Raw genomic sequence first — 22,935 nt, 5'->3', positions numbered from 1 at the left:
ACGTGTCCTCATGGTCCTACAGTATTGATCAAGCATTGGTGTCATCACACGTGTTGAACTTGATGCTGTGTTTTCAGCAAGTAAAGATACAGGGTCCCTAGTTGAGTTTGTATTTCAGAGAGACAGTGAACAATTTTTTAGTACGAGTATATCCCACGCGTACTCTGCTGCTGACCTTTTAGTCTTCGAACTCTTTTTGCCTCTTGGGGTAGAGAGAAGGAAAAAACTAAAATTGTCAATTTGGCCAGCTCACTTGAGGTCTTTAAAGTGCTTGGAGGGTGAAAAGGTTGAAACTATTGATTCATTAGGCTCTTTATCTATAATTTTCACCTAGGCCCTTTCCATCTTCCCAGGGATGGGCAAGAGCTGGCCAGATTCCTTCTATAGCAAGGCCATTTAGATGTTCCGATCGGGTATGGGAAAATGAGATCATTTTGAGTTTGCCATTATTTCTCAGAACTGCCTTCAGGACACTTTCCCCTAAAGCCCACACCTTTGCAAAAACAGAGAAATACCTCTCCCGGAGCCAAATGAAAGCTCCAGGGTAGGTTCAGCTGCCTAGGACAGCAGACAGGATGCATTTGGGACCCTGGAAAGGAACTGTGATGCCTGAAGCCATTTAACTCAGATTTTCAGATTGCACTGCTGATATGTCCTTATTAAGTAGCAAACTGGAGAGACAAATGGAATAAATTAATTGGATGAGCACTGAGGAAGCCCATTGTATTTGACTGCCAAGGTTTTTCCTTGAATGAGCTGGAGACTGTGGAAGGGTTCATCTGAGTCAGTGTCACGCACACATATGTTACATGTTACAACCCCCGCAAAGCAAAATGAACCCACCCTCCCACATTATCAGTGTTTTCTACCTCTTAGCCCAGGGAAGACCTTGGCATGGGGCTGTGTCATTTGCTGCTTCTCAATTTAAGATCGTCTGGGGTGCCACCTGGTATACAGGTGCTCTATATTTTTTTGGGCTTCCCTGGTGGCTCAGTGGTAAAGAATCGTCCTGCTAATCAGGAGACTCAGGTTTGATCCCCGGGTCAGGAAGATCCCCTGGAGAAGGAAATGGTGACCCACTCTAGTATTCTTGTCTGGGAAATCCCATGGTCAGAGGAGCCTGGCGGGGCTGCAGTCTATGAGGTCGCAAAGAGATGACATGACTTAGCCACTAAACAACAGCAACTGTATTTATTGCATGTAGTAAACAGGGGGCTGGAAGGGACTCGATGAGAATCTATTATGTGCCAGGATTTCCTGTCATCCTCACATCACCCCCGCTTTACAGTTGAGAAAACTGAGGCTTTGAGTTGATCATTTGTTTAAGGCCCTGGTGAGGTAGACTGGCATTCAGACCTTGGTCTATTTGACCCTGAAGCTGGAGCTCTTTAGAGCATGCCTAAGGTAGAGAGGGGGCTGTGTATTAGTTTCTAGAAGGCAGCGTTTCACTTGCCTGAGTCCCACAGGAGACCCTAGCAAGGAATTGGGGTCACATCGCAGCTCCTGCAGCCCAGAGCCAGCCTGGGATTATGAACCTGAGCTGAGACACCGGGAGGACTCGGGGTGCAGGGAGCGGAGATGGGGGTGGGAGGCTCCCCGCTGGCTGTCACTTTCGTGGAAATGATTTAATTTATAATATATCAACATGTTGTGGCTTCTCTGCTCCTCCTACTTACCAGTCTTCTCTGATACAACCTGTCATTCTCTCTCCTCCCCTCCTCCTGACTTCCTAGAAGGGAAAGTCACCCCCAGCCTTGGCTTCTGTCCTTGTCCTCATACAAAGCCCCATGGTCTTCTCCGTGACTGGCCAGAGGGTCGCCTTTATATGTCCAGGGAGCCCATTGGTCCTTGAGGTTGGGTGACTATGCTCATTGGTACCCTCAATTACATGAATTAAGTAAATTCACCCAAAGTTGAGTTAACTCCTCAATGAGAACATCTTGCCTTGAATTCACTTTGTGTCCAGCCCTGGAACTCTCTTGTAAAAGGACTTTCTGTGTTGAATTATTTCCCTGTCACCCTCCAGTTGGGTTGAGTCGGTCGAGCCATGGCAAGACTGTGTTTGGGGGAAGTTGATGGAATTCACCAAGAAAACCTCCCTTCTGTGCCGATTTCTCGGCATATATGACCTCCATCATAGTGTCTAAGTGGTTTTTCTTTTCCTGTCTAGTTTAAGTGGGTGGAAGAAAAAAAACCAATGGAGTGCCTTTTGAGCTCTGTGTCTTTTTATTTGCTTTCTTTCCCTTGAAGAATTTGGACAGCAGTGAAAGTATTAGCTGGGTCAGCACCAGCCGCCTCCCAAGTCCTAGAGGTGGACGGTGGATTTTGCCTGGGCCTCGCTCCCTGGCCACCTGCCCCAGGCATGGGTCTCCAGGGGGCCTGAGGGGTGGGTCTGGCTGAAGGAAGAAAAGGCGGTTCTGTGCCCCTTTTGGTAGAACAGACATGGTTACAGCGATGAATGGATTCCCTGTTAGCCATAAGATGCTGATACCTGGACCCTACTCCCCAGAGGGTCTGATTCAGTGCCTCTCGGGTACACCCTGGGCTTTAGGATTTTTTTTTTTTTTTTTTTTTTTTAGGATTTTTAAAAGTACCCCCAGCTATACACAATCTGAGTGCCCTCGACATGTTTTCTCAACCTTGCCTGAGTAAAAGTGTCTTCCATGGTGACACAGCAGTGAGAATCTGCTTAACGCTACCGGGCTTCAGGATGGTCAATGTTATGTGTATTTACTACAATTAATAAAAATAAATTTATAGTGAAACAACATTAAAGTGAATACATTTTAAAAAATAGCAACAGAAAAAAAGCATCTTTAGAATCCTTGGGTGTTTTCAGTTGATCTGTAATAGTCTTGTCGAGTACGGTTGTATACTATCGTGAATAGTCTTGTCGAGTACGGTTGTATACTATCGTGGAAATTGTCAGATACAGTAAGCACTAGCCTCATGTGACTCTTGAGCACTTGAAGTGTGGCTTGTGCAACCGAAGAACTGATTTTTCAATTTTATTTACTTGCAATTGGTTTCAATAGTCTTATGTGGCTAGTGGCTACGGTATTGGACAGCATGGATCTATAACATGACATCCAAGTGAAAACTGCTTGCTAAGCAGCACAGCTCCCTGCCCACATCCTATTCCTTCTGGCCACACCATTGCCCCTAAACCCCTTCTATGGAAATTCTGGAGCTGCCGCTGAGCTTGGAGGCAGAGAGGTGGTTTATTCGCTGTCGTGTCCAACTCTTGTGACCCCATGGACAGAGGAACCTGGCAGTCTACAGTCCATGGGATTCTCCAGGCTGGAATACTGGAGTAAGTTGCCATTTCCTGAAGGAAATGGCAGAGAGATCTGGTTTTAAATCCTTTGGACCAATTTCTTCATCTCTTTGAGCCTCATTTTCCTCTTCTGTGAAATGGGTCTCATAAAGTACCCATCTTTACAATGTTGTTGGGGCAATTCTGAAATGAGATTGTACTTGTAAAGGGCTTTGCACCATGCCTGACTTACATGCACTCAGATGTTGGCTGCAGTTATTTTCTGTCTTGCGTATTTGGAAATGAAGTGTTCCATAGTTTTGAAATCAATAATTATCTCCACCACTTCTTAGGGCAAACAAGACCCCACCCTTTACTGAGCTGTATTTAGAACTTGCAAATGAAGTTGCAGGAAATGGAGAAGTTGTTTTTTTTTTTTTTTTTCCTTCTTGCTAAGTATATAAATCACTCCTGAGTTCATTATAACCTCATCTGGCTCAGCAGGGCCTATTGGCATTTCTCTGTTTGCAAATCTTCTGTAGATAAAGGTAGGGAAGGCCTGGGTGCCTGGCCTTTAATGCTTTATAAAAAAAATGCCTTTTAGAGATGTTTACACCAGTGTAAGGGGAGACAGTTGCTTTGTAACTGTCGTCTCTTCCTGTCCACCTTGTTTGAGTTGCGCTTTCTTTTTCTGGAGTGAACACCAGGAGAAGCAGCCTCATTTGCCTCCAGTCTGCATTTTACCAACAGCTTTGTACTGGCTTCTGTCCCTTCCCAGACTTGGCCATGTTTGGGTTCTTCCTATCTGCCTACTGGGTAGCCCCAGTAGCTCAGCTGGAAAGAAATCTGCCTGCAATGCAGGAGACCCTGGTTCAATTCCTGGGTCGGGAAGATCTGCTGGAGAAAGGGTAGGCTACCCACTCCAGTATTCTTGGGTTTCCCTGGTGGCTCAGCTGATAAAGAATCTGCCTGTAATGAGAGAGACCTGGGTTCGATCCCTGGGTTGGGAAGATCCCCCGGAGAAGGGAATAGCTCCCCACTCCAGTATTCTGGCCTGGAGAATTCCATGGACTGTATCGTCCATGGGATGGGAAAGAGTCGGACATGACTGAGCGCTTTTCACTTTCACTATCTGCCTACTAGCTGTCTATGGCCCACCTGTCTTAGCCAGGCCTTCGGGCCTCCCTGTGATTGACTCTAGTGGAGTGGCCTGCTCTGTGCCCAGTGTCCCCCAACCTGGATCCCCTGGCTTCTTTGAACACTTGCTGTGCTTTTCATTCTTGCTGTTGTCCCACTTGGAGGACCTTCTCTGCCATATTTTGAATTACTGAGATCTTTCTCATCCTTCACCAGAAAGGTCGCTCATTTCTCCATCCTCCTCTTTCTACCACATCAGGCACTCTTGGGCATTTTTCCACATGCATGTTGATTCTACCTGTACTCACTGCATGCTGCCTTAAGTGGTTGCCCTTGGACTGCCTGCCACTTCCTAGCTCTATTACTTGAGCATGTTACTCTTGTTCCCTGAGCCTTGATTTTCTTACCTGTAAAATGGGTGGAGTAATAGTCTCCTATTAAAGTTGTGGAGGATTAAAAGAGAAAGTATATGTAAAGGGCTTAGCATGAAATGAGTGCTAGATAAAATGCTCTTATGTCTGAAAGTGAAAGTCGCTCAGCCATGTCTGACTCTTTGCAACCCCATGGACTGTCCATGGAATTCTCTAGGCCAGAAAACTGGAGTGGGTAGCCTTTCCTGTCTCCAGGGGATCTTCCCAACCCAGGGATCAAACCCAGGTCTTCCGCGTTGCAGACGGATTCTTCACCAGCTGAGCCACAAGGGAACCCAGAAATCTGCTGGCAATTTCTAGCAGAGTATCCTGCCCACAGTGGTACTCAGATGCTTCAGAAAATACAAGAAACCTGTCCCTTCGCTTTGATAATGCAGTCGAGACAAGAGTGAAATGCTTTTCAACTTTCAGCATGTAAATAATTTGAGAGAATGCAGTACGCATATTCGATAGATATGACAAAGTGCCTGCTCTCTACCAGGCTGTGCTGGCGGTGGCGGGGGGCGGGTAGAAATACACGCATGACCGTGCCTGAAAGTTGTTGAGTCTAGAGGAGTAACAGACAAGTAACTGAAAATCAGTGTGACCAGTGCCATAATAGATGTCAGCATGAGATTTTGAGAGGGGCCAGGGGAAGACCTCTGATTCTCATTTGGAGCTGGGGGACAGAACCAGGGGGAGGGTTTTGGTACAGGTACAAAACCCTCCCTGGTTTTATTTCCCTTGCTTAACAAGCATTTGTGTGATACAACCAGGCCTTATACTAGTGCTTTACAGTTCTGTTAATCCTCCCAGCAACCCAGGAAGGTACTTACAAATGCGTCTATCAGTGAGGGAGTTCCTGCCACAATTCCCATTTTACAGATGGAAAACTGAAGTGCAGAGTGGGTAAGCCATTTGCCCCCATCATACAACTAAGGAGAGGTACACCTGGGAGTGGAGCCCAGGCAGTCTGGCTCCAGAGTCTGTGCCCTTAATCCACGGGGCTGAGCTGTCTCTTATAGCATTTTAGGATTTCCTTTTCAGATTCCATAGTGGGTATATGTCAGTGATCGCTTTGATCATCGTCCTACTGATAACTTTAGGACTCAGGACGAACCAGATAAAGCAGTAAAAATCTAGGCCCTCCTCTGAGCTGCTTCAAGAGGCTCAGTGGGGCCTCCCTTTATTTCAAGAGGGGGTGGGACCAGCCGACAACGTGAAATTGTTGGGTGGTGGACTCACCCCCGGGGGGCCGCTGACTCGTCCACAGAAGGAAGTGTGTGGGGCGCAGGCGGGCTGTGGTTCACAAGGGTCTGACATGGTTGTCCGAGGTGACAGCCGCATGACACGTGTTTGTTTTGCTGGAGAACCCCCCACCCTCCGTCACGGTCTCCCCAGTAACAGCTCTGCAGCCCACAGGGTTGCACAGCAGGAAACAGGGGCCGTGTAGGGGAGGCGGCTGGAATGGCGGCGAGATTAGTTCCCAGGAAGACCTCCGAGTCTCTCTTCTGAGGCCCGGCCTGCTCCAGCCCGGCCGCAGCTGAGCGCGAGGCCATTAAGGAAGTCTTTGAGTTTGGTTTAATGGTCCTTCTTTGTTTTGAAGTGATTGTTTACTGAACCTTCAAAGCCCGCTCTCCAGCAGGATGTGATCTGGGGCCTGGATAATTGGATGAAGCACCCCAATAGGAAACAAGTAGCGGGGAGCAGGGCCAGGAGGAGGCAGCTGATGGCCAAGCCCCTGGCATCCGGGCCCTGGGCGGCTCCGAGCCACTGCTGGGGGAGGTGTCATCCTACCGCCAGGAGGAGACCTGGAGCCAGGGTCCCTGGGAACCTGGCCTCTTTGATGTTGGGCTGGCCTTAATTAGGGACACCCTAATTAAATCACGGAGAAGAAAGCGTTCCCCTACATTTAGCATGAAGCGTTAGCAAATGTTTTGAGCGCGTTTCTCCAGGGATTACTTCTCTAAGATTATGCAAGTAATTGAAAGTTAATGGAAGAAAAAAAAACCTGAAGACCTCAGGTTAGTAAAAAATAAAAGTCACCCATAACCACTTGATTCCAAAGTGGGTTGTGGACACACCTTTTACAGGAAGGCTTTTGCGGCCTTTGCCCTGCCAGAAATTTCTTTTTCCACTTAGCTTTTCACTTAACACTTTCCGTGTTTGTGATTAGAAGCCGGGTTAGTTTTAATGGCTGTGTGGTGGTCTGTTGTTTTGTTCATAGTTAACTGATTTAGTTGACACCTATTGGAGGACCTGCTGTGGGCCAGGCTCAGTGTTAGGTGCTGAGGGGTGTGTGTGTGCTAAGTCACTTCAGTCTTGTCCGACTCTTTGCGACCCCATGGACTGAAGCCCGCCGGGCTCCTCTGTTCATGGGGATTCTCCAGGCAAGAATCCTGGAGTGGGTTGCCATTTTCTTATCCAGGGGATCTTCCTGACCCAGGGATAGAACCCACGTCCCCTGCATTGCAAGTGGATTCTTTACATTCTGAGCCACCTGGGAAGCTGGAAGTGCTGAGGACACAGCAGTTAACAAAATGGACTCAGGTCTCTGTCCTCTTGGGTCTTACATTCTAGTGGACAAGGGGTGGGCGTCTGGGACAGACAAACTGAATAAGTCAGTTGTGTTGTATTTTAGAAGGTGTGTGTGTGATGGGGAAAAATAAAGCAGGCCCTGTGTGGTTGTTTTTAAATAGGGTGGTTGGAGAAAGCCTCACCTCAAAGAGAAGGTGACATTTGGGTGGTAACTTATGAAGTTTGTGGACATCAGAGAAATAATGAATGTTCCAGGCGCAGAAAGAGCATGTACAAAGGCCCTGAGTCAGGACCCAGTTCCATAGTGATTTGTGATCAGGCTGTGTCCAGTTTTTCACCATGAGCAGCTCTTCAGCAAATAGATCCTTGCAGTTCCACCTTGATTTACATTGGTGGTTTCCCCAGAAAGATTTATCCTGGGTCAAAGGCACATACTTTCAAGGCTTTTGAAACCCGTTGCCAAATGCCTTTCAGAATGTGTGTCCACATTCTCCTGTGCAGGTGATTATCACCGGGGATTACTCCTACAGGGGCATGGCCTGTACGTCAGGACTGAGAAATCGCTGAGGCCACAGGATCCAAGGCCTCAGATGGCTGTGGCCTGTTATCTAGACTGATGAGTCTCAGATCTGTGTGTGATTTCAGCCATCAGCATGAGTGTCCCCTGAGGAATGTGTTAAGGTGCAGACCCCTGGGCCCCACCCCTAGGGATCTGGTTGTGTTGATTTGGGGCTGGGTGCAGGCATCTGTAGGTTTAGCAGGCATTTCCTGGTGGTGAGTTTCTGGGAGCTTGTGCTGGGTGTCTTCCTTGGGTTAGAAGAAGTGGGGGTGGCTCCTGGGCTTCCCTGAGCCACCACAAGCCTCCTCTGCAGCTCATGGAGTGGGTGGGATCTCCCTGCTCTTCCCCCCCACTCTCGTCCCCCAAATCACACCTTCCCGGGATGTCTTCCAGGTGAACAAAGTGACTCATGTCTGAATGTAGCATGATCTCCTATGCTTCCTATCCTTGGCTAATTCTTTTTCCTTTGCAGGGAATGCTTCCTCCCTTCCTTTCTTTCCCCCTCTTCTTCCAGGCTTCCCAGGTGGCACTAGTGGTAAAGAATACGCCTGCCAATGCAGGAGACCCAAGAAATGTGGGTTAGATGCCTGGGTCACGAAGATCCCCTGGAGCAGGAAATGGCTCTCCACTCCAGTACTCTTGACTGGACAGTCCCATGGACAGAGGGGCCTGGTGGGCTACAGTCATTTAAGACCCCAGTGAGGAATCACTCCCGTCCAGAAATTTGTACCAATTGCACCTTCTAGTGCTTTATATCCAAAGTGTGCCGCCCTCCGGGATCAGTGGCTTACACGGCAGCATTCCTCAACACTCTGGCTTCTTTTAAGCCCCACCGGTGCCTGTGCATAGTAGTGTAAGTCACTCAGTCGTGTCCACCTCTTGCCACCCCATGAACTGTAGCCTACCAGGCTCCTCTGTCCATGGAATTCTCTAGCTGAGAACACTGGAGTGGGTAACCAGTCATTCCCTTTTCCAGGGAGTCTTCCTGACCCAAGGATTGAACCCAGGCCTCTTGCATTGTGGGCAGATTCATTACCGTTTGATCCACCAGGGAAGCCCAACCTGTGCATAGTAGGTGCTCATTAAATGTCCAAGTCTGGGTGGCCTTGTACATGACTCATTAAAATGACAGTTGCCAGCATTTCTGGAGTTCTGGGTGTTAGCCACCCTTCTGCGCCCTCCTTTTCTTTGACTTACCCTCATTAGGATCCTTTGAGGAGGGGACTGCCATGGTCATCGTTTACAGATGAAGATTAAGTGTCACCGGATGACTGAGTCATGTACGTCTGGGGAGATCTGAAGCTGGGCAGTCTGACTCCACCTACTAGACCACACCGATTCTTTCAGACACTGGGTATGGCTGCTCATCAGGGCCTTCTATCCAGGCACAGAGATGGACACTCAGTGGAAAGACACTAAAAAAAAGTAAATGACTGTAGACATAACAGGCACAGCCCTTTTTGGTGGTTCCTGCCACCAAAACACCATAGGTGTTATTCCTAGCAGCCTGGGTGGGTTTTGGGGCTTGTGGAGTTTGGTGGGAGGGCAAATCTGTTGAAATGAGAAGCGCCAGCATCCATGAAGTGTGCACAGAGCTGTAAGGTTCTCTTCACAGGCATTTTATTGCTGGTGAGCTTGGGTAGGTGGGTGAGGGTGGGCGTGTAAGGAAGCAACTGCTGATTATCTGCAAGGCTGTCATCCACTTGATGGACAGGGGTAATTAGTGGATTAGGCAAGCCCCAATCAGAAAATAAAAGCCCAGGAATGGTTTTATGATGGAGGGGCTTACGCAGCGCCTTTCATCAGAGGACCTTGGGAACACTTCATCTTGCCGGATGGGGTGGGGAAGGGTGGCTTTGGGGACAAAGCTGTGACAGGTACCCACTCCTGGAAGTCGCAGATTCCTGCCTTGTGCTTCAAGAAGTGTGGAGTCCAGAGGTGCTCCTGCTTTGGTCAGAAACTTCCTCTTGGAGCTTTGTTTTTGTTTCCCTGAAGGCTGAGCTCACCTAGGGGTGTCCCTGGAAGAAGGGGAGGGATGCTGTGGACTTTGCCTCTCACACTCACCCTGGGGAGGGACCTGGTGGCAGGGCTGGGGATGGAATCCTGGAGAGATGCTCGGGACAGTCTCCCCCACCTCCTGTTAGAAGCCGATCAGTTCCAGTGTCCACAGGAAACCTGAAGATGCGACAGAATCAGCCATAATCACACTGCTGATGGTGGTGACTCTGAATATTTCCAGTGTGTGTCTATCTGGTGTGTGACATTTTCTGCACAAAAGGCTTTTCTTTCATGTTTTCTTTTTCACATGGTTGAGGATCCTGACTATTTCTAGGGTGACATTACAGTTCTCCCAGGTCCTTTGCAGTTGCAATCAGGGGTTATATGTTTGGGGAGCCCTTGCTCCCCACTCTATCTGGGCTTCTGATTATTGTTCAGTCGCTAAGTTGTATCCTATTCTTTGTGACCCCATGGACTGCCACATGCCGGGTTTCCTTGTCCTTCACTATCTCCCAGAGTTTGCTCAAACTCACGTCCATTGAGTCAATGATGCCATCCAGCCATTTCATTCTCTGCCGTCCCCTTCTCCTCCTGCCTCAGTCTTTGCAGCATTAGGGTCTTTTCCAATGAGTCGGCTCTTCCCATCAGGTGGCCAAAGTATTAGAGCTTCAGCAGCAGTCCTTCCAATGAATATTCAGGGTTGATTTCCTCTAGGACTGACTGGTTTGATCTCCTTGCTGTCCAAGGGACTCTCAAGAGTCTTCTCCAGCACCACAGTTCAAAAGCATCAATTATTTGGCTTCTACTGAACCCAGATATAAAGCAGGACCCAACCTGCCTACTGGGCTTCCTGTAGCCCTAGGGCCAGGTCTGTGTATCTTGCTGCTTGCTCTTTCCAGAGTCAGGGTAGTGCTTGGAGGGGCAGATCAGGGGTCACATTTCAGCCTAGAGTGCTAAGATGCAGCCTCTCTGGCCCTGGGTTTCTTCAGCTGTGGGATAACAGCAGCACCTGCCTCATGGGGTTTTTTGAACACGTAATAAGAGTGTGTGTCAAGCTGTGCCCCTCCAAGTGTGGTTTGTGGACCAGCAGCCTCAGCGTCACTTAGATGAAAGATTAAAACATCCAGGCCCCACCTCAGACCAAGAGATTCAGAATCTGCATTTTTGTACGATCTCCAGATGATAGGATTGTCAGTTAATGTTGGAGACATGCTGATCTCTTTATCAGGCATCTAGCAACTGTTCAGAACATGGTGATGTGTAATGATGACGGTGGTGACAATGATGGTTGTCAAGGTGAAAAGGGGCTTGGGAGATGACCTGTCCAGTCATATATCTAAAACTTGGGTTCTCATCAGCCGTAGCCACTGGTCAGCCAGCTCTCTCTGGAACCTGACTCCCTGTAACCTGTCCCCGCTGGTCCCTATTTCATTTTCAGCTGAGCCAAATCCTCCTTCCTCTTGAGAGTCCCCTTCAGTCTCTAGCTCCTCTCAAATGGCCCTTTCTCCAACCCAGGCTCCGGGCTCCTCTGTGTTCCCCAAGTGGCAGCCCTGCTGTCTGATTCCCTCAGCTGTCCCTGAGGTTCTGCTCTCATGTGGGCAGGGCTGGGAGAGGCAGTGGTTGCATTATTTATGGGGCACTGTTAACTCGCTGGGCCGGTTAGTTACAGTTTTTTTCTTCTGCTCCATGTGGGATGCCACCCCGGGCCTCTGTTTAATGCAAAGCAAAAGAACCCCAAACCAGCAAGTGGCCTGCCCAGCTGTTTGGCTGTGGAATAAGTGGGGGAGAGGACCGGAACTCGGTGTCCCCAGAGCTGAAGTCTGGGTCAGGAAGATCCCTTGGAGAAGGAAATGGCAGCCCACTCCAGCGTTCTTGCCTGGAGAATCCCATGGACAGAGAGCCTGGCTACAGTCCACAGGGTCGCAAAGAGCTGGACACGACTGAAGCAGCTTAGCACACACCTAGGGAAGCCCACTTGCCTGTTTGCTTAAGTGGCCACCAAACTCTTGGGGAGTTGACCGAGATAGGTAGGCCTTGTTCTCAGAAGTAAGAAGATGACTTTATTCTTCTCCCCACCCCCCAAGGGACCAGGCTGCCTTCAGGTATGTGATGGGGTAGCCAGGTTCTCTTGTCACCGTACTGGTTTGGGATTCATGTCACCCGCCGTTTGAATGAAGCCCCATTTGTAGTTCAACCCTGGACCTTCCCCTAGACAGCTGCCTGACTCTCCTTATCCGTCCTTCCATCTCCTGCTTCTCCCAGCACCACTGTGCCGCTCTGGTGTCCCTGGAGGAGCCCACATGTGTCCTCCCCGTCTCCCTGTCTTTGCCCCTTTTATTGGGAATACTTTCCCTTCCTCCCTCTGTCTTTCTGTCCTCAAACCCACAGTTCAGTGGGGAAAACCTAGGCTCAGAGAAGTCAGCTGCGTGATGTGAGGGAAGTGGAGGGGGGCAGTCCCAGGATGCTCTGCAGGAGGTGACATTTGAACTGGATGCTGATGGCTGAGTAGGAGTTTTCCAGATTGTCGAATGCCCCCGGAGGATAGAAGAGAGCACAGCCGGTGTGGGTGAGGGTTCGGGGTGGGGAGTCTGTGTGGTGGGCACCCTGTGTGGTGGGCACCCTGTCTGCAGACTTAGAGCCTGTCTTCAGGCAGGCCCCGTTTCTCTCCTTGGAGGAAGTGGGCATATTCAGGCAGCTTGCTAAAGAGAGTCCTCCGCATGCTTGCAAACACAGCAGTTTCCAGCCACAGGGGTCTCTCCTTTCTCCCAGAACCTGGTGTGATCTGAATTCTATTCTCAACAAACTGCCAAGGCTTCACAACCTCCCTGCCCTCCCCCCCATCCCCTGGCACCCCCAAAGAAATTCAAGAAGGAGATTCCAGAAGGAGAGTCTCGTTTCCCTTTGCCCGTGACTTTGGACTTGGCGGAACCCAGGTGCTCGGCAGGAGTCTTGTTTTCCTTGACTTTGGTCTGTCTGGAAAGCTGTGAAACCTGGCTGTGTTCTCTGGTGGACTCCACAGTGGGGTCTATGTTGAGACTTTCTCGTAGTGTAGAGGATGCATCCCTGGAGGTTCCGTAAACGTGAATAGAGCCCCGCCAGACACAATGTCAGGAGACAGCTTTCTGGGATTTCTTGGTAGGCAGCGCAGATTAGAAAATTAAGGACCATATTGGACTGGCTTTCTAAAAGCCCTCTCAGTGCATATGGTGTCTTGACTGGCAAATTTCTTCTGAAATTTGAGTCTGCTCTCCTTTACCCAGTCTTATTGTCTAGAACAACCCAGGGCTTTTTTCTCTCAGTTAGCTTTTCATTTTCCAGCTTTTGAATTTTTGTAGTAAAACTACTTTCAGGTGGGTAGAAACTTTTTTTTCCTTGAAAGAAACTTAAAAAAAAAATCTGGAACAACCCAACATCACCTTGCCTTTTAAATTTTAATAACATTTACACACTTACATTTCTCAACAAGGAGGTTTTTGTCTTCTGTTCTTAGAAGTTCTTTTTTTTTTTTAGAATCCATTAAATTATATATTGCCTAAAACAGGTGGGCCTGATACTCTTTGATAGACTGTCAAATATCTAGACTGTCAAATATCATTAAGTCGGGAGAGAGTGGCTGTTGGCAGGCTTCTTTTGGCAGAGTGGGTGTTCGTAGGCGGAGAGCGGGTGCTGTACCCCATAATTGCAGCAGGGACCCTCCTTTTGTTGCTAATTTGGTAAAGACTGAAATGAGGCTCCAGGTGGGGGCAGGTAAGTCATTTTTAAAGTGGCTCTAGTGGTTGTTTTCAGGCACATTTGTCTGGGGTCTGAGTACTCCATCCACCTTGTACCAGGAATGGCAGAGACACTGACCCTGTGTGTCCCGCTGTCTCTTTCCATGTCTGCTTTAACTAAGGTGAACTCAGAGTAGGATGCGTGTTCAGGGCTGTTCTTAGGATTGAGAATGAGGGATTCCAGCCTGTGTGGACCCTCTGACCTCAGTTTTTTTTTTTTGGCCACACTGCATAGCTTGTGGGATCTTAGTTCCCAGACCAGGAATCAAACCCCCACCCCCTTGCAGTGGGGGCACAGAGTCTTAACCACTGGACACCCAGGGAAGTCCCGACCTGGAGAGTTGTAAACATCTCTCCCAGCACCCCAAAGGAGATTGTTGGGAGCCTGCAGACGCTTGGATCAAACCTGTCAAAGGTTACTGAGCCCTTACAGAGTGCCCAGCATTGCTCTGGGCATTTGGGATGACTGACCTCACTTCCTCCTTGCACCAGCCCGGGGTAGTGGTGACTGACACATGCCAAGGTTGGACTACCTGCCTGCCGTCATGCGGCAGCAGGTTGGCCTCTGGCATTTGTGTTCCTTATTTCTTCCCTACATTCTTTCAGTGTTGCGTGATGTCAGTGTTCAATAATGGTGATGGAATTATAACTTTTTATTGTTGATCATTTTAAAGAGCTGACCTGAGAGGTCAAGTGACTTCCCCCCACATAGTTCACTGCCAGGGCCATGGCTAGAACTCAGGGTTTGGTGCTCCTGCACATGGATCCTGCCGTTCTGGTGTGTTCTTGCTGAATGTGTCTCACCCTTTTCTTAAATGCTGTGGATCATCTCAGTGACCTTCTGCAGGGGTTCCATGGATAGGAGTGGTTGGTGTTAGAGAGAGGAGGACCTAGTTCTCATCTCCTTCTATGTGCAGATGAGAGATGATAGTTCCTTTGACTAGAAGTTGATGCTCAGTGTCTGTGAACGCAGGCTTTTTGTAAAGCTTCTCATGCTGTCTTGTTGACCAGAAAGAGAAGGACTGGCTAGATGAGGCTGTAATTGGTTGGTAACGTTCTCATGTTCTGAAGTATGCTGAAGTCCATCTGAACAGAGATCTTTAGTGCCCAGCCAGAGGACTCTGATCTTGGTCCATACCCCTCATTACCTGGATGTAGATATATTAATAGAAGGCATGTTCATATTTGGTATTGATAACAAAATGGTAAATGCTATAGGTGGGATTTCCCATAATGTCTTCATGGGCCTGGAAAGGTAGCCTGAGCCCTTAGAGGTTTCATTCAAAATAAAGTTATACTCTTGGGTTGAAGAGAGCCCCCTGGGGCACAGAGATGGGATAGAGGCGAAGTTGTTTAGCAGATGATGACCAGACATGTGCATGAGTGTTGGTGTCAGTAGCTCAGATGTAGATGCCAAAGAACTTCTGCCAGGAGCCAGTCAGGCAGAATCCCTGGCCTGGTGCAGCTCAGCGTCCCATGGGAGCACATTGCCGCTTGGAGGAATAAATCCAGAGTGTGCAATTGGGCCGAGCAGGTCCCCAGTGCACAGATGCAGAATTGATGGATGTGATCTAGCAGCCCAGGTGAAACAGACTTTAGGGGCTGTGTGGATTGTAAATTCACAGTGCTGTTATTGCCAGAACCGCTAATTTGATCTTAAATTTTTTTAAGTGTAGTGGTGACTACATTGTTTTCATAAAAATGATGTATGACCCTTATTTAAAAAAAAACAAAACAAAACAGGAAACTATAGCTATGGAGGAAAGTACAAACAGGAAAACAACACATTGGTCCAAATCTTAGCTCCCAGAAATATTCCTTTTTAATGTTTGGTAGATGGTTTTCCTGACATCTCTGCACGTTTTCAGACAGACTTGATAGCTCGAGAAATATATTGTTGTTCAGCCACTCATGTCTAATTCTTTGTGACGCCGTGGACCGCAGCAGCCAGGCTTCCCTGTCCATCAACAATTCTCGGAGCTTGCTCAAACTCATGTCCATCAAGTCGGTGATGCCATCCAACCATCTCATCCTCTGTCACCCCCTTCTCCTGCCTTCAATCTTTCCTAGCATCAAGGTCTTTTCTGTGGAAAAGTGAGTCGGCTCTTTGCATCAGGTGGCCAAAGTATTGGAGCTTCAGCTTCTGTCCTTCCAGTGAATATTCAGGGTTGATTTCCTTTAGAATTGACTGGTTTGATCCTCTTGCTGTCCAGAAGACTCAAAATATATAAATGAACACACTTTTAGAACAGATATTCTGTGCAAGATATTTTCAAAGTAAAAATTATTTAATTACCTTAAGAGAACTGAAATTGAAATTAAGTAATACTGAAGAAATTGCTGAGCTTCAGATAACTGTTTCTTCACCAGAAGAAACTCATTTCTCAGACATTCCTCTGAAGCAGTGGTTCTTCACCAGGGGTGATTTTGCCCTGTAGGAACAATGTCTGGGGGCATTTTGTCATATCCAGTGACATCTGTGAATGTTACTGATGTCTAGTGAATGGAGGTTGGAGCAGCTGCTGAATATCCTGTAATGCGCAAGACAGCTCCCCCCCTCCATCTTGACCAAAGGAAAAAAAAAAAATTAGCTCAAAATGTCAGTGGTGGCAAGGTTAAGAAAGTGTGCTCTCAAGAGTAAGGGGATGTATGGAGAGAGTAACCTGGAAACATACATTACCTGTAAATAGATAGTCAATGGGAATTTGCTGTGGGACTCAGGGAATTCAAACTGGGGCTCTGTAACAACCTGGATGGGTGGGATGGGGTGGGAGGTGGAGGGAGGCTCATGAAGGAGGAGACATGTGTACACCTGTGGCTGACTCATGTTGATGTTTGGCAGAAACCAACAAAATTCTGTAAAACAATTATCCTTCAATTAAAAAATAAATTTAAAATTAAAAAAAGACACAATATTATAAATCAACTATATTTCAATAAAAATAAATAATAACTGAAATAAAGAGTAAGGGGGAAGAGGTTATTAAAATTATTAGGGGGAAAAATTAGAAAGCTGAAATCATTATGTTTTAACTCAGTTTCAGTTTTAGTCTATTTTGATGGGACTTATTTTTTCTTTTTTTTCCCCCTGGGCGTAGCTTTAATTGGGAGATTTTAGTTATTTACAGAAGTCCACAGCTCGCACAGAAGATCCCACTGTTCTGTGCTCCCTGCTGCCTGGGGATTGGTGGGGCTTCTATAATAAAAAAAAAGAGATGATTCACTCTATTACAGTTTCTCCATCCTCTCTCCTTAATGACAAAATCAAGAGGCGTCATGTTATTTTTACCTTGTCGAGGTTCATAACATTTATATTCTGTCCTGCAGCCGTAATCCGGCAGGTGTTTAGGGTTAGTTCTATGTCTAAATGATTCAGTGCCAAACACTGCTTCTCTAACCATGGCTTCCTCTTCTCTGGGTTTATTTTGCACTGACTTTTAGTTGGTTACTTAATCTTAGTATACATTTAATGTGTTATGTAAGACCCCACTCTGGTTTGCCCCAGCCAGAACTGCTCCTGCAGTTTAGAGTTTGTCTCAAGCACCATACTTAGAGGGCTTCCCTGGTGACTCAGATGGTAAAGAATCCATCTGCATTGCGGGAGACCTGGGTTCGATCCCTAGGTTGGGAAGATTCCCTGGAGAAGGGAATGGCAACCCACTCCAGTATTCCTGCCGGGAGAATCCCATGGCCAGAGGAACCTGGTGGGCTACAGTCCATGGGGTTGCAAGGAGTCGGACACGACTGAGTGACTAAGCACATCCACACACCATACTTAGAAGAAGAGTAGAGACATGTGATGGAATATCCCCAGGACCCTGTGGGGATGTGAGACAGGGGCCCGTGTAGAGATGGAGCTGTGGTTGGGAGCTGAAAGAAGGAACGCTGTGAATGAATGTGCTGGTTGTCCTCAGTTCTTTGAAAAGACAGAGGTGGAAGCAGGATTGATTTAACTCTGTGGATTCCTAGATTAGAAGTAAGACTGCGTGGATAGAAAGGAAAGCTTAGCTGATGTAGGTAGGTTGCCATGGAGGGTGGCGCGCGTCCTGTTAGCTGCAATATGCTGGGGAGCCACCTGTAGCCGTGTAGTATGTAGATGCTGGTCCCAAGCCATCAGCTGAGCAGCTATATTTAGGTAACTTCCCAACCTTGAGATTCTGCTAGACTAACGCTGTGCTGTTTGCTTAGTTGCTCAGTCGTGTCCAACTCTTTGCAACCCTATGGACTGTAACCCGCCAGGCTCCTCTGTCCGTGGGATTCTCCAGGCAAGAATACTGGAGTGGGTTGCCATGCCCTCCTCCAGGGGACCTTCCCAACCCAGGGATCGAACCCAGGTCTCCCACATTGCAGGAGGATTCCTTACCATCTAATGCTTGCCAGTAGCCTCCTGTCCTGGAGGGGAGCTGCAAACACTCTGGTTCCCTCCTCCCTGCCTTCTGTGATAAGGAGGAGAACAGCCAGAGTCATAATCAGGTGGTTCAGGGTAGAGTCTTACAAGTTCCACCTATTTAGAATTTGGACCCACCTATCATTGGAGTTGGGTGTGTTATCAGTGTCTTCATTAGATATCTATCACACTGTACTTACTGATTGATGACTTTGTTTTGTTGTAGGGGAGCTATCCGGTTTGGGAAGATTTCATTAACAAAGCTGGAAAGCTGCAGTCCCAGCTTCGGTAAGTAGAAGCATGTCATCTCCAAGAAAGTGGCAGCAGCCTTAGACAAAGGATGCAAGAACCAGGACCCAAGAGTTGAACTAGGGTTACTTTTGAAAGTTTTACAAGTTGAGAAGCATGCATTGGCTTTGCCACTTACTAGTCATGTGTCCTGACCACTGATTCCTGTATGTAAAAGCAACTCATATCTGTTCTGCCTCCTTCCACTGGAATTTTGAGAGTCAAATAAAAAGTCAGTTATATGTAAGGTAGTCATGGATGACATATAGAGAGTGTTCCCTACGTGCCAGGTATATGGTAACAGTTAAATCTCGTGACCCCAAGAGGTAAGTATAGTTGTTATCCCGTTTTGCTGATGAGAAAACTGAGGCAGGGATAAACTGAATAACTTACCCAAATTCACGCAGCTAGTAAATGAGAGAGCAGGGAATTGAACTGAGGCAGTCTGGCTCCACAGTTCATTCTGCTTCCTACCTATTCTTACAGAGCTTAAAGTTTAGTTTGTATAATTCCATTTCCATGAATTGTCTATATAATGCAAATCTGTAGAGACAGATGGAGACTAGTTCTTTCCTGGGGCTGGGAGTGGGAAAGGAGGTTGACTGCAAATGGCCATGAGGAACCTTGTTGGGGTGATGGAAATATTCTAAAACTGGATTGTGGTGGTATTTGCATAACTCTGAATTTACTGAAAAATTGTTAACTCAGACACCTAAAAAGGGTGAACTTTATGGTATACAAATTATGTCTCAATAAAGCTGTTTTACAACAATGAGATCTGATGCTGACCCGCTCTAAAGGCCTGTTATTATTCCCTCATCATGTGCTTGTTAATACATCATTTGATATACAGTAGGAAATATGGCAACATCTTCTTGTTAAAGCCGTATGCTTTTAAAATCAGTGGGCAGTGGGGTGTGATTGCATTTAGTGGGTGCTTCAAGAGAGCTGGCACATTTGAAGAAGAGGTTGTTTTCATGGCCCTGGTCATGGCTATGGGGATGACATGGGTTGGCTTGGGTGTACGGGGATGGTTTTCCAGAGAACAAAGCAGGTAGGTGTTTTCTGGGATGAGAAGCTGTGTGGATGGCAGACAGGAGGGGGGAGTAACGTGATGTTCTTAGGACTTTGCCTGTTGACCTCAGGGGTTCCTGCCCAGAACTTTGGCCACAGGACTGGGTATTCCGTGGCTCCCCTGTAGATTAGGAGAGAACCTGAGAGATGTGGAAATTTCCCAGTCCATTATTCAGCTTCATGAGGCCTGGGATTTCCAGAGCCATGAGTGGGCATCCAGATGGACCATGGGCTTCAGAATGTGGCCCTCTTGCTGCTTGTTGAGTCCTTTGCCATTTCTTTGCTTAAGAACCTGTGATTACTTGGTCCTGGATCAGATCCAACCTCCTCTTCTCAGAATGTAAGGAAGGCCCTCTCCCCCAACTCTGCCGCCATCATGGTTCATTTCAAATAGGCTAGTCTCCATCCTATAGGAGGTTGCCTCCTATAGTAAAACATGTAAGTACAACCCCTACCCCCACACCTCTTCTTATCTGGCCTCATTTAATTTCTGGCAGGCTTTCAGGGTTGACCAGGGAAAAGATGCTTTTCTCCTTTTACCAATGAACCAGCTAAAGCTTAAAATAATTACCTGATTGGCTGTCTTAAACATAAAGAATAAGACAGCTCAATCTAATCCCCACTGGTACAAAGTACATTATAATATAATGGGGTTGGCCAAGAAGTTCATTCAGGATTTTCTGTTACAGCTTATGGAAAAACCCAAATGAATGTTTTGGCCAACCCTGTATAGATATAATATGCATATTATATATATAAAGTGTTAGTTGCTCAGTCATGTCCAGCTCTTTGTGACCCCATGGACTGTAGCCCACCAGGCTCCTCTGTCTATGGGGTTTTTCCAGGCAAGAAAACTGGAGTGGGTTGCCATTCCCTTCTCCAGGGGATCTTCCTGACCCAGGATCAAACCCAGGTCTCCCACATTGCAGGCAGATTCTTTACCTTCTGAGCCTCCAGGGAAGCCACACACACACACACACACACACACACACACACACACACACATACATGCACGTGCGCACGTGTGTGTGTGTGTACATATATGTTAAACAATAGGCCCCATGAGGCAGAGACCATTTCTTTATTTTGTCAAGCTCCTATGACCTGGTTGAGAGCACCATGGGAACCTCAAGCCCGTGGTTTAATTTTCTGTATTAAGAGAGTGGGTAAGGATGAAACCAGAGAAGAGGCAGACTCTTGGAGCGTGTAAGCTGAATCACCCCTTTCTCCTGCTGAGGGATGCATGCTTGCTCTGCGCCATCAGAGAGGGCTAATGAATGTGTCCTGTGACAAAAGCAGCCCGTGAAATATGGCTCATCGGAAGGCGCTGTTTAAAAGCTCTTAATTCCTCACACTTGACCACAGTCTTTGTTTCCACGGGAGCCCTGGTGACCATGTAATGCTTGAGGCACCTCTACAGCTGGCTCATTTGGAAGATTGGCCTTGACTTGAGTGAGAGTAAATCCAGCTGTTGGGTCAGATATTAATTATAAATTTGAATGAGTTGTTTATAAATCTCAAAGCGTAAAGCTAGCTTTTCCATGGTTTGCAGTTGGTGCCAACTCTTCAAGAAATATGCTTTGAAGTGGGTTTTTGTTTTTGTTTAGTGTGTATGTCTTTGTGTGTGTGTGGTTTTTTTGTTTTTTTTTGACCAGAATGTTTTCCTGCTCTACTGGAAAATATCAGGCCTCATATTGAAGCTTGGCTCTAAGGGACTGTTGCCCAGGTTTTCCTGGGGACTATTTCTAGCACCTTCCAAGAACCTTTTGCTTCACAGCTACCTTGCTTAGGCTCAAAGGTCATTTCTTTATCTTTTTTCCTCCTCCATTTTGAACTTCCTTTTTAAATCCTTCTTCTCATCTTCTTCCTTTTTTAGTCCTTTTTCTTTTTCTCATCTTCTTCCTTCACAACTTTGCATTATTAGGGATGCTCTATAAGGACTGTATTCGCATGTGAACTACTTGGACGTGAACATCAGGCTGTAAACTCTGTTGTACAGTGTTCTTGTGAGTGAGCCTGGGGCTGGCCTGCTTGTCCTGGTTGTTCATAGCCCTGGGATGCAGTGGTGGTTACTTTGTTGAATGACATCTTGGACCATGATTCTAGGAACCAGTAGATCACAAAGTGCTCAAGGCATCTCCCAGTGCTCAAGAGAATGTGAAGAATTCAAGACAACTTCTAGGAAAGTAAATGAGATAGTAACCCCTCTTTGTTCTCAGCTTTTAGGAATTCAGGAGATGCTGTTGAGATAGCATTCTAATGTTGAAAATAATATGATGTCGGTTTCACTATAGTCATGATTTAGGGGGGGAAGTCACATAGCTGGGATCCTGTAGTGGGATGAACATGGGATTGTTAAGTCATGCTGGACTACTAGTCTCAGCTGTGGTATGAACGGGTGATCTTGACAATCACTGTGTAGTTATGGTATCAGTTTTCCCATCTCTAAGATGAATTGTTTAACCTAGATCTCTTCAGGATCCCTTCTACCAATCCATGTAGCTATATTGTTTTCCTGCTCTAAAGTATCTTTCAGTCATACCACTTATATATTTTTTAAAGATGTTTTTCTTTTTAGGTAGAAACACCTGTCTTTTCCTTCTTTGTGAAATTTTACTTGTTAATAATTTTATACCATCAGGTGAAGTGGAGTAGGAAGAATAGTTAGCATTTGTTGATTAGTGCTGCATAAGCCATACATTATTGGGGTACAGTGCAGTAGAAGAAAGTCTTCTTTAAAAAGTAGGTCCACACACAGTGGGGGAAGGAGAGGGTGGGATGAATTGAGAGAGTAGCTTTGAAACATATACATTACCATATGCAAAACAGGTAGCTAATGGGAAGTTGCTATATAATACAGGGAACTCAACCCGTGCCCTGTGACAACCTAGGGGGTGGGATGGGGTAGGGGTGGGAGGGGAAACACACACACATATGTATATAAAGATATATACACACACACACACACACACACCAATGACTGATTCATGTTGTTGTGTGGCAGAAACCAGCGCAACATTGTAAAACAGTTATACTCCAATTAAAAAAAAAAAAGGGTCCATGAAGCTGATGGTTGTCTATCTAGTCAGGTTTTCCCTCTTGGAGGGTGACTTTCAGTCCCTGGCAGAGATTCCAGCCCTTTTGCTATCACACATGTGCTGGTGTGAGACATTCCTCATGCTTTTGTTATCTGTTTGCATTTTAGGACAACAGTAGTAGCAGCAGCTGCCTTCTTGGACGCCTTTCAGAAAGTGGCTGACATGGCCACCAACACACGTGGTAAGCAGATGGAGGGATGGCATTCAGCATGTGGGCTCTTACCCTTGGCGGCTTCACATGAAGACAGAGCTTAAGTTATCAGAGCTTAGCTGACTCATATTTTTAAAATATATATATTTTTAACTCGGGGGGATTCTGCATAGTAGATCTGCAAATCATTCTTCAGATAATAAAACGCATGAGAAGAAGGAAAAATAAACAAAAGGAACCAGTGTTTATGCCTGAGATGGCTTGATGTG

The 22,935-nt window shown here is 46.9% G+C and overlaps 1 protein-coding gene across 11 annotated transcripts in view; it reads left to right on the top strand.

The window, feature by feature from the left end:
* Positions 1–22,935, top strand: part of MTSS1 (MTSS I-BAR domain containing 1) — a 156,228-nt gene that overhangs the window by 5,710 nt on the left and 127,583 nt on the right. For all 11 annotated transcript variants that reach the window (XM_065903516.1, XM_065903518.1, XM_065903515.1 and 8 more), the window contains exons 2-3: positions 18,282–18,343; positions 22,623–22,696. In XM_065903516.1, the coding sequence (XP_065759588.1) occupies positions 18,282–18,343; positions 22,623–22,696 (136 nt within the window). The remainder of the gene's footprint in view (positions 1–18,281; positions 18,344–22,622; positions 22,697–22,935) is intronic.

Source organism: Muntiacus reevesi, chromosome 12 (genome assembly GCF_963930625.1).
Source record: "Muntiacus reevesi chromosome 12, mMunRee1.1, whole genome shotgun sequence".
In the NCBI taxonomy this organism is placed as follows: domain Eukaryota; kingdom Metazoa; phylum Chordata; class Mammalia; order Artiodactyla; family Cervidae; genus Muntiacus; species Muntiacus reevesi.
The sequence above is the reverse complement of the archived record's forward strand: the minus strand, read 5'-3'. Positions and strand labels throughout refer to the sequence as shown.